General features: G+C 41.8%; 2 protein-coding genes across 8 annotated transcripts in view; one reads left to right on the top strand and one right to left on the bottom strand.

Annotated features, from left to right (window-relative positions):
* Window positions 1-1,071, bottom strand: part of COL9A1 (collagen type IX alpha 1 chain) — a 163,119-nt gene extending 162,048 nt beyond the window's left edge. Inside the window, exon 1 of the mRNA XM_046639779.1 lies at window positions 253-1,071. Within this exon, the coding sequence (XP_046495735.1) occupies window positions 253-1,071 (819 nt within the window). The remainder of the gene's footprint in view (window positions 1-252) is intronic.
* A 61-nt stretch (window positions 1,072-1,132) lies between these two features.
* FAM135A (family with sequence similarity 135 member A) overlaps window positions 1,133-17,542 on the top strand; it is a 111,343-nt gene continuing 94,933 nt past the window's right edge. For 5 of the 7 annotated variants that reach the window (XR_006885254.1, XM_046639333.1, XM_046639330.1 and 2 more), the window contains exons 1-2: window positions 1,133-1,270; window positions 2,684-2,772. The gene's annotated coding sequence lies outside the window, so the exon portion shown is untranslated. Of the gene's footprint in view, window positions 1,271-1,949; window positions 2,022-2,683; window positions 2,773-17,542 lie in introns of those variants that run through there. The other 2 variants (XM_046639327.1, XM_046639328.1) reach the window with 2 other exon arrangements.

The following is a 17,542-nucleotide window of genomic DNA, read 5'->3' as shown; positions in this document are numbered from 1 at the left end:
ATTACGAACCAAGAAAGCAAGCCATTCATGCAAATGCCAATAGACTGGTTATCATAGGACAACATGGCACTTAGAATCACGTTAAAAATACAGACTAAGGAGAAGAAAAGGCAAAGGCTAAATTATATTCAAAACCTGCTCCCTAAATGGCCTAAACTACAAGGCATCGCCACGACTTCCAAATGAGTGCACAGAGCTGTTTCTTTCCAAATCATTTTTATTGTGGTAAAACATACATCACATAAAATCTACCATTTTAACCATTTTTAGGAGCACGGTTCGGGGCCATAAGTGCACTCGTGTCGTACAAGCATCACCGCCGTCCGCGTCCCAATGCCCTTGGACGCACACGCCGCAGCCGCGTCTCCTTCCTCCGCTGACTGCGCTCGAGCAACGCGCTGAGCTCTGCGCACCACCAGACGTGCCGCCGGTCGGCGCCAGGACCCGGGGTGAGCGGGGCACGTCGCCGCACCGCCGTCCCCCACGGCCGTCCCGAGCGCGGGCTCCTGCTCCCGGAATCCGAGCGCGCAGGACGCCACCGGGCCGCCCCTCCTCGCGTGTCTGGGCGTCGGGAACCGAGCGGGAGCCAGAGCAGCATCTCTCCAGACCCGCGACCCCCGTGCGCGGGCGGCGGGGCCGGCGCCGACGCACAGCACCCTCGCTCCCGTCCCGAGGCGCGCGCGGGCCGGCGGCGGCCGGAGAGGGCTCGGCGCGCGCTCTTTTGGCCCTCTTCGGGCGCCCTAGCTCGGCGCCGACCGCGCAGCCGGCCGGCTCCCTAACCCCGCAGCGGGCGCTCCCACCGGGCTCGCGCTCGGGATTGACGCAAACCTCCCGTTCTCGCGGGAACTTGGGGCGCGAGCCCGACCGGGCGGACAAACCCCTGGAAATCTCGGTCGGCGCTGCGGCCGGAGCGGCGGCTGAGGGGCTCTGAGGAGGCCGAGGGGCGGGGCGCCGGGCCCGGAGGCGGGGCCCGGCCGCGAGAGGGGAGGGGACAGGCGCGGGGGCGGGGCCGCGGGACCTGAGGAGCGCAGGTAGCGCGGCCGGCCCGGCGCCGGTGGGCGCACTGCGCATGCTCGCGGGCGCGTTGGGCCGGGCGCCGAGCGGCGGTGACGAGCGGCTCCGCGGCGGCGGCGGCGGCGGGTGCGGGCGCCCGATGGCTATGTGAGCGGCCGCGGCGGGATGGTGCTGAGCCGGGCCGGGCCGTCTTCTTCCAGCAGCACCGCGGGCGCCCGCGCCCTACAGGCGGCGGACGGGGCCGCGCCGGGGAGAGGTGAGCCCGCTGTCCCCTGCGTCCCCGGCTCGCGCCCCCCTCGTCCCCGTTCCCACGGGCGCAGGAAGCGGCCGCCGCCTCCTCGCCGCGCACGCCCGCTGCCCCGTCGGCGCCCGAACCCGGCCCCGCCCATGGGGGTCGGCGGCAGGGCTGTCGGCGCCCCTGGTGCGACCCGGGCTCCCGCAGCCCGCCCCGCCCTCGCGCCCGCGGCCCGGGCTGCATCCCCGCCCGACCCGGCCCCTCCCGGAGCGCTGCGGCCGACCTCCCGCGCCCCACGTGCCCCGCGCCCGCCGCGGCCCCTCACCCTGCGCGGCTTCCCGCACGGAGCATCCCGGCTGGTCCCTCCCGACGCCCCGACCTCGGCCCCCGGTTCTCGCCCTGGCCTCTGTCACCTCTTCCTTGGCCGTCGTTCCTTCTCGTTTTCGTCCTTGGGTCCTTCGTCTTGGTTCTTTTGTTGGTTTCTGGTGTGTGCGCTTCAGCATCGCTTTGCGCTGGAGTTCCTCCTGCGCCCCACCTTGCCCTCGGAGGCCTCCTGCCTCTCTTGGTCCCCCGCCTCGTCGCTTTCCGGCTGATGGCCCCGTCCTCTCGTCCTTTTGCATCCTCATCCCATTTCTTGTATCTGATCTTGTTTTGTTTTTCTCTAAAACCGTTCTTTCTATATGCATAGATCGAGCCACTTGACTTCAGTCCGTTTGACATTTTATTAAATCCCTGAAGAGTTCCAGTCTCTTCTGCTTTCTGCCTAAGCTAGGTATCCACCCAGTATTCTTAGTTTAGCTTCCAGTTTAATAAACCTCATCTTCTTTCTTTCCTGACTGGAAATATCATCAAAAGAGTGACAGTGGTAATAAACCTGGTACTCTTACTGATTGAAGCTTTAATTTTTAAGAATTGTGTTTACGTGACACGCCGGGAGAAGCAACTTGAGTACAGACTTGATGAAAGTATTAAGGGTTAAGATTTATTAAAGGCTGACCTACGAACATAAGGTTAACACTTGGAAATTTTGTTGTCCTCCGGAAAATATGGGTGTCCAAGAACTAACCTTAAATGAAATTTAACAAATTTTATTTTACAAAATTCATTATTAACTTGATGTTTTGTATATTTACAATTGCAGTTGATTGCATCATTTTCTTGAGGGTCTCTGTTCTCATTAATAAGTGCATACAGTTTCTACTAACTTAGTAGAATTATCGTGCTTAATGAACGACAGATATGTGAAACAGAAGTATTAAATTTTTGAATTGGACAGAAGAACTTTCTAAACAGTTTTGGAAGTTTTTCCTCCCATTTCGTTGTGGTCAAGATTTGGCTTACATAAAACGTCTCTGTATGAATAATGGTATAGTATCTTATTTTGAAGTCATCTGCTGAAACTATTACTTTCAGTGAAGTTTGCCTTTATTCTAGGGTTGAAGATCGCCTGGATTATGTGTTTCGTTCTGGAATCTCAAAGCAGTCCACAAACAGTAAATTCTTCCTTACATTGTCTGTGTCAGGTAGGAATTGAATTTTTTTGTATCTGTTGTACATAAGGGAAACACCAAGGCAAAAAAGTGTTGTTTCCTATTCAAAGTGTTACTGGAGGTAAAACTAGAAGGAGAGACAGTTTAGGATCTGGTGTCATTAAACACACACCTTTTTTGGAAGAACTAGCAATTATTGTGTATGGTAGGAGGTGATGAACTCCTCAGCTTTTAAGATTTTTTAAAAATGATTTTTACAATGCAAATAGAGATAACTGCAGCTTTTGAAGGAAACTTTCCCACCTTTCAAAGGCAAGTCTTTTTAAGTAACTATTAATTAAAAAGTAAATGCCCACAAATTCTTGTTGGTATTTTTAGTGAGTTCCTTCTGTGCTCTTAGAAATTAATGTAAAGATTCATGGTGAACAGCAGGCACAGGAGTAGAAGTCGGAAGATCTAAACTCTTATGATGACTCATGACATTAGTTTGTAGAAGCCACTTAACCTCTATACCTTGGTGTCTCTACCTGTAATATGCGGGTTAAAAAGGTGGCCACCCAGTAATCTTTCAATAGCAAAGTAAACCTTAGCAATTAAAACATGCTTAGAGCCACCACAGACAAAAGTTGCTATGTAAATACTTAATATCTGTCTGTTTTAGACTATATAGTAACAATATAATTGAATGCTTAAATCCCAGTTCAAACTGGAATTTAGATTTTTTTTTTAAATGCAGAGTTCTGTGAAAAGTCTAGTAGAATGCTGTGAATTGAGGATCAGCTTGGGTTAGTTAATGTTTATGTACGGTGCAAGAGACGCTGCAGCATTCGGTGTACAGAACAGACGTGCCCTTTGTTGGCCAGGATTCGAGACTGGAAGGAGCTGTTAAGAGTTACATGTATATCTTTGGTTACCTTCGTAAGTTTCTGTTGTCTTACATTTTTAGCTTTGTTTGCTGTAGATACAGATGCTCAGGAGTGGGGGGTTGTTTAGGGATTAGAAAGGGCAAGGGTCCCCTTTGCCTTGATTCTAGGTGTTGAGGAAAAGCTGCCTAAAAGCGAGTTTTGTGATATGTACGTGTGCGTATTTAAATAAATGGATGGAGATGGGAGCGTAAAGATTTGAAGTGAGTAGTGTTTTGGCTTTTTTTCTTGAGTTGTTTGTCAGGAAGAAAGTTTAGAAATGAATAAGAATAAGAAGCAGAGTGGGGATATAGAAAAAAAAGCATTTGTAATGGACCCAGTGGTTTTTAGAAAAGTTGTATGTATGGCACAGGGTGCTGGGCAGGTCTAGAGTTTTCAGAAGGAATAGAGTGAAATACCTCCACAGTGGGTTTCAACATTTTATTTTTGAAGATGGTCTTTTTTCAACAGGTACATACTTAGTTATCAATAATATGCTAAATTTAATAAAAATTAGTCTCTTTTTTCTTAGCAGGAATATAAAGGTATTAGGCATATTATACCATTAAGACATCTCTCGACTTGAATAACCCCTTAGGTGATTCTTGCTTCGATGAGGCCATCTTTCTGAACTCTCTCTCAACCAAGAATGCATTCTGAGGACGTCATCATATTTTTCCTTTGATGGGTCTAGGTCTCTTCAGACCGTCCATAATATAGAAAGTATTTCTAAATTATGTTGTCAATATAAAAGTCTATTATTGATAGTATTGTGGAACATTTCTGTTAAGTTTTATGAAATCCCCTTTTGCTCCGGTTCTTCATATAATCTGAACTAGAAGCATTCCTTCGTTGAAATCCCCTGGCAGTTGCCGAATAGGATGCAGCCGCTTCATTCGTGATTGTTTTTAGAGCAGTGGTATCTTGACGTCTGCTCTTTGATGTCTTCAGGTTGCCAGCGTCGTGGGCTTCACTTGGAAATGCCGCTAGCTGTAAATGTCGACGCAGCAAGGTCAGGGCTCACTGGCAGTCACGCTCTCAGACCTTGGAAGCCTGTGTTCCTCTTGCCATCACTTTTGTCTTCTGGAATTGAGAAACCCAGATTTTAAAACCATCCTCGTTCTTACTCAGGTTTACTTTAAGACTGAAAATTGTTTTCCTCAGGCAGATAAGGTTAGAATGAAGGCTGTCACCAGTCGTGTTCTGTAAAATTAATAACCGTTTTGTGTTAAATATAGTAAGTATAATATATATCATAATAAGTATAGTAATGTATAATGCTTGCAGAGGGCCCCATTGTGGTAGAAGAGTTCTGAAATAGTCCTCTGTGCAGGGAGAGCCAGAGAAATGTCTGTAAAGAGTGAAATCAGTAGAAAAATTCTTTGAATAGAGTTGAAACATTCACTGCCTTGTTTTTTCCCTGGTTTTCCCAACACCTGCGAAGATCTTACTTGGAAGCCAACTCTTCTCCCTTTAAGGTCCGGTGGCCTATAAATGAAAATATTTTCAAGCCATGTAATTGAAACTTATAGTAATAGCCTATTTAGATGAGTTGCATTATTTTGAATAGACATTTCCTTGAATGAAATCATGTTTAAAAGTTGAGATAAAATAAAGTCATATTGTCAGCTGTTTATTGAGTACCATGCACCAAGTACCATGTTTAGTGCTTTGTATATATTTGTGTATATTATCTTTTTATGCCTTACCTTTTGACCTACGAATTATAAATATTATTTCCATTTGAGAAAACAGGTTTAGCAAGTCTTAATTAGAATCCAGGTCTGTCTGACATCAGAGTTACTGGTAGACTAAAGAAAACAAGAAAGCATAGGCTGTTAAGAAAACATTGTTTCTAAGAATAGTTTTCAGAGAGGATCCTGATTCTTTTTGTTCTGGTTCTGAGCATTGTTCTCTGTTGAGATAATCAGTAAGACAAAATCTTTGAAGGAATGCTGGGCAGATCCCCGAACTAGATAGAAGATGATGGCTGTGGTTCTTCCCAAATTTCTCTTTATGTTAAAACAAGTAACTAGTTTTTGGTAATTTGGGCTATTCTGGGGTTTTTAAGGTATATAATAATGTGATATATTCAAAGGCATTCTGTATTATGTTTCTGGCCTGTTTGTTTTATAGCATAGATGTGTCCCTGAAGAGTTTATATGAGCTGATTTTAATAAATTAAATCCTATTTTCCCATTGTCCATATAATGTTAGAGGTAGCTTTTATTAAGTATCCCATAATGAGCAATAAAAGTTCTTTCTCTCTTTCTTTACTGCATTTTCATGTAATAAGTCGACCATGGAAATACTCTCAGAAGTAGCTAATGTGTTTTTTTTTGTTTTTTTATGGGTTTTTTTGTTTTTGTTTTTGTTTTTTGCTGAGGAAGATTAGCCCTGAGCTAATATCTGTGCCAGTCCTCCTCCACTTTACATGTGGGTCACTGCCACAGCATGGCTGACGAATGGTGTAGGTCTGCACCTGGGATCCAAACCTGCAAACCTGGGCTGCTGAAGTGGAGCACATGAATTTAACCACCAGGCCATGGGGCTCGCCCCGCTAACATTCTTTTTATCTTATGTTTAAAAAATATTTTTTCTATGGGTTTTCTATCATATAGAAATTGTGATGTCACAGTTATCCAAAATTAACAGTGTTCTAAGAGTGCTTACTTAATCTAAGTGTCGGTTCTAAGATTAGTGATAATATATTTCACTTTTATTAGGCAACTGTTTAAACACAAATTTTCAGGAAATTAGAAGAGAACAACGCCTTTAAAACTTCAGATTTTGTGTTTGTGAGATATAAGAAATTTGAAGACTTCATAATTAGAGAATAATGTTAATTGCCTGGAAAATTGAATGTAGTTAATTTATCAAGTGTAATTTGTTTCGTTGTTGCGTTCTGGTTTGTTTTTCTTTAGTAAGGGTACATATGCCTCATGGCTGGCTGATCGTTGAGTCTGTTTCCTGTAACAGTTCAGGTGTGGACTTTAGAATCATGCAAGTTTAAATACAGACCATGGAGTGTGACACATTTGAGGTTTTGGTCCTTCTTCCCTTATTTCCTAATTGTGTGACCTTGGATAAGTTATGTAAACTTTTTCTCCTTAGCTTCCTCACCTGTAAAATGGAGTAATCGTAGCTCTTTCGGATGTGTATGAGAGTTAAGTGAAATAACATGGTTAGAGCCGCTACTGTGAGAGGAGGTGCTCCAGAAGTTCTGTGTGTCTGTCTTGGTCCCTGTTTGATATTACTGTTTGGTCTGTATTTGGTATCAACGGGGAAACAAAGCTTTTTAAAATATATTTTGTCTATCAGGCTATTCTCATTATCTTCCCTTCAGAAGATCTCCCTCTTTCCCTCTCCCCAAAAGAGAATAATTCAGTACTCTATTCGCCTCTTAACTATTTCTATAATTTGTGCAGTGTGGCACATGGCTGGGCCTCAGGAGTTCGTTTTGATGGGTGAGGAGTGGCAGCAAAAGTTTCTAGACCACTGTTTCCTTACTTTCCACGTCCCCTCTCCTGTAATGATTCTGAAACCTCATGTTTGCTGTGAATCATTTTTTAAGATGAGAGATGCTACTGATGAAAGTGTCTTGTGCATGTGGATAATTGTGAAGGCAAGAAGAAGGTTAAACGCCATCTGAGTTGGTGGTGGTCTTCAGAGTCAAGGCAAATGACAGTGGCTTGGCCATTTTAGAGCAGGATATAGTCCAGTGACTTAGCATGTTTAGCCCTTGCAAGAGGGAGCTTACAAAGCTGGGTGGGATGTCAGGGCCTCAGCCAATCAAAAAGGGAACTGAATGTAAATCAAGAAATAAGACCATAGCTTGGATGTTTAGACTGAATCACCCGATGCAGACCTAACCAACTTTGGTGGCTAGAATTACACCAGATAGCAGGGTTAGAGATGCAGGACTAATCCAGGTGGCCGTCACTGATTGTCCTGTTTATTCCTTTTTGGTGTGGCTTGGTCAGGATTAGCTCAAAGGCTGTAAGGGGCTGAGCCTCTGTGGGTCGGAGTTCTGCTAAGCCCTGGGTGAGTGGGACTTAGGAAAGGTGACGGCTGAGCGCACCTTCTCCCAAGAACCCACCTTCCTAGTCTCCTTGATTTGCCTCAGAACTTGGCTGTTTCAGAAGTCTTTTATTATTGACAAGGTTGTGAGAACAGCATTCTGGAGGCTTCTAGGGATGCCCTTCTTTTGGGCTTCCTGCTTATTCATTGGAAGAAGGCCCATGAAAATGGAGCCAAAATTAACCAGCTAGTATTAAATGGATTGGGTTAGCCTCCTTTGTTCCTATTGATTCCTATTTAACCGTTCATGTTAAATGTTCTTCCTCCTGTTGGTCCCAGATCCCAAATGTCAGTCTCAGTCCCCACATACTGTCATAGTGTGAGCCCCTCATCTGGTTGGCTTGAATTTGATGTTCCTTCATTTGGTATCAGTTCCTGTATGTCTGTCATAACATGAGCTTCTCAATGCATTGAACGTGAACATTTGAAGATGTGTATATTTTTTGTACAGTATGGCCCCTCAATGCTAGTTTACTATGTTAGCTACTGTTCAGCTGAAGAAACAGAGAATTTTTTTCTTAAAGCTGGAAGGAAAAGTGAATGTGTTTTACTCATTGAGAGGTGATATATTGATTGCCAACATGGAGCCTTTCTAAGGGATTTTTAAGGGTAAGTTGGTCCATAGGTGATTTTTGCCTTATGTAGAGTAGTACCTAACTTATACATAAGATTGGGCATCCTTAGTTGGGAATGTCAGTATTACAGGCTCTGACCCCATTTGTCCCATGCAGCTAACTTGGGAATGGAATTTAGAAGCTGGAGCTGTTGGCTCCATAATTGGTAGAAGTGGTCCCTTTATTCTGTAGGTTGACAAAAGGAGTGTCTGGAATCTCCAATTTGTTCAGCTGCTTTACCCTCTGCCTTAGGAGAAAGAACATCCTCAGAGCATCTATTCTGGGTCCAAAGTTGAAGAGTCAAGACTGTTAGTTCTTTGATTTCTGTGAGAGGATCTGATCATCCCCTGTGGTCTCCAGTCCATCTTAAGAAACCTCTGAGCTGTGCTTCTTAGTTTCAGATGTTTCCGCATCCTCTTTTAGGTCTCTGAAACACTGGTGAATTCAGACTGAGTTCACATGGGTTAACTATTGTTTTAGGGTCAGTGTAGATGGTGTAGGAGCATCTCCCATGTTTTTTCAGGTATCCATGCCTGGACTCTCTCTGTGGATATTGGAAGTCCCTCAGCTGACCCATTGGGACTGAGCATCCCTGTGGTCTTAGAAGCTATGCCTGGTTTTTGTGCACCTAGTGCTATTTCTGGGGCAGTTACTATACACTCCAGCAATTAAAGAGATGGCTTGGTATTCCTAGACTAAGATATCCTGTAGAAATATCTGAGATATGTGTAATTTAAAATTTTCTAGCTACATTTGCAGAAGTCAAAATAAACTGGTAAAATTAATTTTTATAATGTTTTATATAACCCAACATATCCAAAATTTTATTATTTCAAGATGTCATCAATATAAACAACATATTAATGAAATATTTACGTTCTTTTTCTGTTGGGTGTAAGATAACTTTTCCTGAGGTTACAAGATAATTGTCAGATTATACTCACTGTCAGGTTTGAGTGGCAGAAAAATCCCTTGTCATATCTAAGAGCCTTTGGGCATAAGTTTCTCATGTAGTGTCTAGTCAGTTCCTGGCTGAAGTTCCCCCTGGCTTCTTTGAATTGGGGTTTGCAGTTTACTCCACTAGGGACCTAGGAAATAGCCCCTTCCTGAGCCCTGCTTGAACAGACAGACATTTCAGATGACTCTGTTTAGGCTCCTTTGCCAGGGCCAGGAGAACAGGGTGAACTGTGCAGTCTCAGGTAAGTCAGCTGGTTCCCATAGCTTCACGGGCTCAGATTGAAGCGACAGGTTCTGAGCCAGCCGCAGACCGCACGGAGGGGGTGAAGCTCGGGGCTTCTGGTCGGGCGGACGGTTCCTCACAAAGGAGTGTCTCCGAGGCGTCATCTGGGTAAAGGAAAGGAAGCCCTTCCTTCAACTTCTTTCATTCTTGAGAGGACAGGCCAGGATTTTCTGTTTCATGGAAGATCCTTTGTCTGATAAACAGAGTACCATAAGAATATAAGTCAGAGACTGCAAACTCTGAGTGAAGTTGCCCTGCAGATGCGTTTGGTCGGAACTACACAGGTTTTCTCTGTTTGTTTTTTACCTAGTTGGCAACATCTAAAATTTAGGAGATTACACCTTTAGGAAAAAGAATTGTCAGTTTCTTCTTGGAAATTTAGAAGCTTCTGATAATGCTGGGGCAGCTAGGGTCGGCTGGAGCCAAGTAGCGCTTGCCTCCCTATGATGGGAAAACAGCCATTTGTGAGAAGATGGTCAGACAGATCCCCTCTGACTCTGGGAGTCCTCTGAATTTTTCCTTTCTTCCTCTTTTGCCTGCCCCTTTTCCTTTAGCCCCTTCTCCTTTGAATTTTTTCTTCTACTAAAACATAAAAATAAAAATAATCTTTTTCTGGTTTTGGGGAGAATGAAGAACAGATTTATCAGCATCACTCTTATGGATCTGTACATGTATGTTTCTGCTTAGGTAGTAATTGATAAAAGGCCTGGATTTGAGGAAAATTACACAGCAACAATAGGAAAAAAGCACAGTAGGATGTGAGAGGAAGAGTAAAGAAAATTGTGAGCAGGCCTCGAACTTACACTGGTGACGGAATTTTATCATAAAAGTTCATTCATGCATGTCTCTGTTTTCAATATATCAATGTAATAATTCCTTTCTTCAAGGTGGTTGGGTTTAAATAGAATAATAATAATAGTTAGTATTTATGGGTTATTTAATGTTAATTTATTAATTGTTCCTTTCTTTTTTGAGGAAGATTAGCCCTGAGCTAACTGCTGTCAATCCTCCTCTTTTTGCTGAGGAAGACTGGGCCTGAGCTAACATCCATGCCCATCTTCCTCTACTTTATATTTGGGATGCCTACCACAGCATGGCTTGCCAAGTGGTGCCATGTCCACACCCAGGATCCGAACTGGCGAACCCCGGGCCGCCAAAGCAGAACACGTGCACTTAACCGCTGCACCACCGAGCCGGCCCAGTTGTTCCTTACATTTTAAATTGAGTGCCCACCATGTATCAGGCAGTGAGGATACAGCTGTGTACAGAGTGGTCAGAAGTTCCTGCCTTCACAAAGCTTACTTTTCAGTGGAGAGAAATAAGATGGAGGTCAGCACTGAGGAAAACACTAAAGGAGGAAAGAGATAGGTTTTTCCAGGAGAAGAGAGTTGCTATTTTAGATTGGGTGGCCAGGAAAGGCCTGAGAAGTTGACATCTGGGTCAAGACTAGGAGGAACTGAAGGAGTGAGTCATTTGGATATTTGGGAGGGAAGAGTGTTCCAGGGAACAAATGCAAATAAGGCAGGAATGTATTTTGTGTATTTGAGGAATAGCAAGGAAACACCTGTGATTGCAGTGGGCAGACTGGTTGGAGATGAAGTCAGGAAGTTACAGAAGATCCAGATTATCTCTGTCGTCATATGCCCATCGTAAGGCAATTTTACTGAACATGGTGGGAAGCCATTCAGGGTTTGGCACAGAGGAGAGAGAGAAAATTTGAATTATTTTCAATAATATGTATTATTATGTAACATATTATAATACATAATTATATTATATATAACATATAACTACAATTAATATATATATAATATATAGTATAAAGGATCATCTGGCTACTTTTTTGAAGATGGCCTGAAGCAGGGATATATTAGTTAGGGTACAGCTTATGTGTAATTGCTGTAATGTAGTTATAAGACATAAATGTCTGAGCAGTCTAGGTAGGTAGGACACCTGTGTTCCATGAAACCATTTGGGAATCCAGAGTCTTCCCATCTTTTTGTTTTAGCTTTCTTCAAGATTTTGTCCTAATCTGCGTTGTCAAAACTAGGTCACTATCAAGAAGATGTTCTACCCTGTAAAATAGGGAAACAGATGAAGACCAGGGCAAAAAAACTTAGCCATACCTTGTACCCGTGGCATTTTTGAGCTTAAAATAAGTGTTCAGTAAATGTTTGAATGAATAAATACCTGTTTTATATCTAGTAAATTAAGGCATAGAGACCTAACCAAACTTGACTAAGAGTCAGAACTGGAATGTGATCTCTACCCTGCACACAAGAATATACATATGGGAGAAGCTATCTTAGATAAGAGGTTATTTCCATGAAATGGGGCATGTATTATATAAAGGTAGCATTGCTTTTATCTCTTTAGAAATAGTTACTGTAAAAACTTTTGATATGATTATTAAAGTTTAGAATAACAGTTATGGAAGATGGTAAAGTCTATATCTTTATGATGGAGAGAAGAAAAAATCTATGAAGAAGAGTAAACCTGGTCTAGTCTAACCTTTTTAAGTACCTAAAATAATTATATCAAGAACAAAAGTTTGGCTTTTTTTTAATCTAAGCAATATTTGGAGTGTGAAAAAAACTATTCAAGTATCCAGGTAGCCTTTTTTGGCAAAGTGTTTTAGATAGCTCATGACATCGTGTGTGTGTGTGTGTGTGTGTGTGTGCTCGCGTGCGTGTGCGCACACATTTTATATATATACATGTATATATATAAGATTTAAGAAATCACTTATTCTACTGGGAAGTTATTTAAAAATGGTGAATTCTGCATCTTAAAAATTAGTAAGCTTATAATGTTTTGGGTGTTTGTGAAGATTGTCTCTGAACTAAGAAAGTACTCTTCTGAGTGACATCATCATCATGCACGTGAGAGGATCCCTTGTCTCTCCCCTTTAGTCTACAGTGAGTAAAGCATCCATAACCCAACAAACACTACATTGCACAACATGCCAGGGCATTGGAGAGATCCACACATTGGTACATAGGAAACTGGGTGGATTGGAACACATGGAGGAGGCTAAATGGGGGAACAGCAGAGGCAGAGCCCAGGACCCTGGATCCCTGTCTGAGCCAGCCTCCCCCAGCCCCAGAGAACATGGTGGACAGCAGCTAGGCACATGTGTGACTCCAGCCATCCAACTGTGGTGGCACCTGTGTCCATGGGAAGTGGAGCAGCAGTGGAGGTGGAGCCTCCACTCAGAGCCTTGTAATGGCAGAGGAGGCATGCACCAAACTCCGACATCTCAACCACAGCAGTGCCTGTGGCCATAGAGTAATAGGCAGCAGCACAGGCGGTGACCTGTGAGCGTGGCTCCCCACCTTCCCGCTTTCCCCACCACAGCAGAGCTTCTGACCCAGGTGATCCTGGATGTGGCTGAGGCATCATCCATCCCTGAGCCCCTGACAGCAAAACCAGCAACTGTAGTGACACCAGCAAAAACAAGGCATCAGTGACCCCCAGAAGCACAGACAGCAACAACGAGAGTACCAGCAACACCCAGAACAGAGGCAGTGGAAGGTGAAATGTGCATATCCTCACATAGAACCAGAGGCAGCTCAGGTATGAGAAGCCAAAAACTAGGGCTGTAGCACAACCTAGTGAAAAGGAAAGAAAGGCTTCTAATCTCTAGTTGATTGAAAAGTTTTAATCAAAACAAAGCTATACCTAAATAAGAAGCGTATTTGCTACGGCAAATGCATCAGCAGAGGAATAACTCAGAATGCACCACAAAAAGCTTCAGTAATGTGGCATCACAAAGAACAATTCTCCAGAAACCAAACATAAGGTCATGGAAGATTGTGATCTAACTGATAAAGAAATCAAACTACCTATTGTGAAGAAACTCAGCGAGCTACAAGAAAGACAGTTCAGTGAGCTCAGGAATAAAATGCATAAACAGAAGGAATACTTTACCAAAGAGATTGATACACTAAAAAAGAACAGAAAAAATTCTGGAGCTAAAAAACTCAGATGAAGAGTGCATTAAAAATAGAGCAGACCCTGTGGAAGAGAGAACTAGCAAGCTCAAAGATAGAAACCTAGAAATGATGCAGGTAGAAGAGGAGAGAGACTTAAGATTTTTTAAAAATGTAGAAATTCTGTAAGAATTATCAAACTCCATTATAAAGGGCAAAATAAGGATAACAGGTATACCAGAAAGAGAAGAGAACAGAGATCTTATTTAAAGAAATAATAGCTGAGAACTTCCCAAACCTTGGGAATGAATGGGGTATACAAATCCATGAAGCTAATGGAACATTATCTCAATTCAAAAAGACCTTCTCGGGGGCCGGCTCCATGGCTGAGTGGTTAAGTTCACACGCTCCGCTGCGGTGGCCCAGGGTTCGGATCCTGGACGCGGACGTGGCACCGCTCGTCAGGCCACGTTGAAGCAGCATCCCACATCCCACAACTAGAAGGACCGGCAACTAAGATATACAACTGAGTACAGGGGAGGTTTGGGGAGAGAAAGCAGAAAAAAAAAAAAAGACCTTCTCTAAGACACATGGTAATGAAACTGTCAAAAGTCAATGACAAAGAAAGAATATTAAAGGTAACCGGGGAAAAAACCAATAACCTACAAGAGAACCCCTATTAGGCTATCAGCAAATTTCTCAGCAGAAACTCTGTAGGCCAGGAGAGAGTGGGATGATATATCCCAAATACTGAAAGATTAAAAACTGTCAGCCAGAAATACTCCAGCAAAGTTATCTTTCAGATGTGAAGGAGAAGTAAAGGCTTTCTCAGACAGACAAAAGCTGAAGGAGTTCTTTGCCACTAGACATGCCTTATTAGAAATGTTGAAAGAAGCTCTCCTAACTGAAGTGGAAAGGCAGAGGTATACAAAGCTTTGAACAAGGTGACAGATAGGCAGAACCAGAAAATTGCAACTCAGAATAGGTTAGTAAACAATTACAAAGGTTAGAGGGAAAGGAAGCATTAAAAATAACTGTAGCCACTTCAGTTTGGTAGCAAACTTATAGTACAAAAAGGGATGATTTGTCACAACAAAAACATAGAAGGGGAAAAGGAAGAGGATGGAACCTACGTAGGCAAATGATTAGATGATATCAGCAGAAAAAGGACTATCTCATCTCTGAGACATTTTATACAAACCTCATGGTAACCACAAAGCAAAAATTCAGAGCAGAGTCACAAAACTTTAAAAAAGAGGAAACTGAGAAACACATCACAGAAAACCACTACACTGAAGTGGTAGATAGAAACACAAGGAAAAAGAAATAATGAAAATATAGAGCAACCAGACAACAAAAGATAAAATGGCAGTATTAAGTCTCTATATATGAATAATCATGCTAAATGTAAATGGAATGAGTTCACCAATCAAAAGACAGAGTGGCTGGGTGAATTAAAAAACAAGACGTAATAGCATGCTGCCTCCAGGGACCCATCTCAGCTCTAAAGACCAACATGGGCTCAAAGTTAAGGGTTGCAAGATGATACTCTGAGCAAGTGACGACCGAAAGAAAGTGGGTGTAGCCATACTTATGTCAGACAAGATAGACTTCAAGCCAAAAAAGATAAGAGACAAAGATGGACATTATATAATGATAAAGGGGACAATCCATCAAGAAGATATATTTATTAATGTATACACTCCCAACATAGGAGCACCAAAATATATAAAGCAATTGTTAACTGATCTAAAGGGAGAAATTAACAGCAATACAATAGTAATAAGAGACTTTAACACCCCACTTAGATCAATGGGTAGATCATCCAAGCAGAAAATCAACAAGGAAACTTTGGCCTTAAATAAAACATTAGACCAGATGGACTTGATATAGAGAACATTCCATCCAAAAACAGGAGACTACACATTCTTCTAACTTTACATGGAACATTCTCAAACATAGACTATACATTGGGAAAAGAAAAAAGTCTCAGTAAATTTAAGAAGATTGAAATCATCTCAAGCATCTGACCACAGTGGTTTGAAACTGGAAATCAACTACAGGAAGAAAGCCAGAAGTGTCACAAATATGTGGAGACTAAACAACATGCTACTTTACAAGTATTGGATCAACGGAGACATCAAAGGAAAAAATCAAAAAATGCCTCAAGATAAATGAAAGTGAAAACACAACATACCAAAATCTATGGGATCCAGCAAAAGTGGTACTAAGAGGGAAGTTTATAGCAATACAGGCCTACCTCAAGAGACAAGAAAAATCTCAAATAAACTGTCTAACATTACACCTGAAGGAACCAGAAAAAGAACAAGTGAACCCCAAAATCAATAGAAAGAAGGAAATAATAAAAATCACAGGAGAAATAAATGAAATACAGATGAAAAAGGCAATAGATCAGTGAAATTAAGAGCTGGTTCTTTGAAAAGATAAACAAAATTGACAAACCTTTAGCTAGACTCACTAAGGAAAAAAGAGAAGTCTCAAATAAGTAAAATCAGAAATGAAGACGAGAAATTACAACAGATACCACAGAAATACAAAGGATTATATGAGAATTCTGTGAAAAGCTATTTGCTAGCAAATTGGATAATCTAGAAGAAATGGGTAAATTCTTAGAATCATACAACTTCCCAAAACTGAATCAAGAAGAAATAGAGAATCTGAATAAACTGATCACTAGTAAGGAGACTGAAATAGTAATCAAAAACCTCTCAAAAAACAAAAGTCCAGGACCAGAGGCCTTCTCTGGTGATCTCTACAAAACATTCAAAGAAGATTTAATACCTTTTCTTCTCAGACTCTTCCAAAAAATTGAAGAGGAGGGTATGCTTCCTAACTCACTCTGTGGGGCCAGCATCTTCCTGATACCAAAACCAGACAAGGACAACACAAAAAAGAAAATTACAGGCCATATCACTGATAAACATAGATGGAAAAATCCTCAACAAAGTGTTAGTAAACTGAATACAACAATATGTTAAAAAGATCATACACCACAATCACTTGGGATTTATTCCATTTATCAACATTTGTAAGCAGATCAATCAGTGTGATACACTACATTAACAAAATGAAGAAAAAAGTCATATGATCATCTCAATAGATGCAGAGAAAGCATTTGACAAGATTCAGCATCCATTTATGATAAAAACTTAAATAAAATGGTTAAAGAAGGAAAGTACCTCAACATAATAAAAGCCATATATGACAAACCAACAGCTAACATCATATTCACTGGTGAAAAACTGAAAGCTATTCCTCTAAGAACAGGAATAAGACAAAGATGCCCACTCTCACCAGTCTTATCAAACATAGTGTTTGAAGTCTTAGCCAGAGTAATTAGGCAGGAAAAGAAATAAAAGGTATCCAAATTGGAAAGGAACAAGTAAAACTATCACTATTTGCAGATGACATGAATTTAGATATAGAAAATCCTATAGAATACACTAGAAAACTATTAGAAATAATAAATGAATATAGTAAAGTCATAGGATATAAAATCAACATACAAAAATCAGTTACGTTTTTATACACAATCACAAATTAACAGAAAGAGAAATCGAGAATATAATCCCATTTACAATTGCAACAAAGAATAAAATACCTAGGAATAAATTTAATCAAGGAGGCGAAAGACCTGTACACTGAAAACTATGACATTGTTGAAAGAAATCAAAGACACAAAGATTTGGAAAGGTATTTCATGCTCATGGATTGCAAGAATTAACATAGTTGTAATGTCCATGTTACCTAATGCAATCTACAGATTCAATGCAATCCCTATCAAAATCTTGACAACATTTTTCATTGAAATAGAACAAAGAATCCTAAAGTTTATTTGGAACAACAAAAGACCCTGAATAGCCAAAAAGCAATCCTGAGAAAAAAGAATAAAGCTGGAGGCATCACAATCCCTGACTTCAAAATATCCTACAAAGCTATAGTAATCAAAAAAGCATGGTACCGGCACAAAAACAGACACAGAGATCAATGTAACAGAATTGAGAGCCCAGAAAT

The sequence above is a fragment of the Equus quagga genome, chromosome 15 (genome assembly GCF_021613505.1).
Source record: "Equus quagga isolate Etosha38 chromosome 15, UCLA_HA_Equagga_1.0, whole genome shotgun sequence".
Taxonomy (NCBI): Eukaryota; Metazoa; Chordata; class Mammalia; order Perissodactyla; family Equidae; genus Equus; species Equus quagga.
Note: the sequence above shows the minus strand (reverse complement) of the source record. Positions and strands in the feature narration are given on the sequence as shown.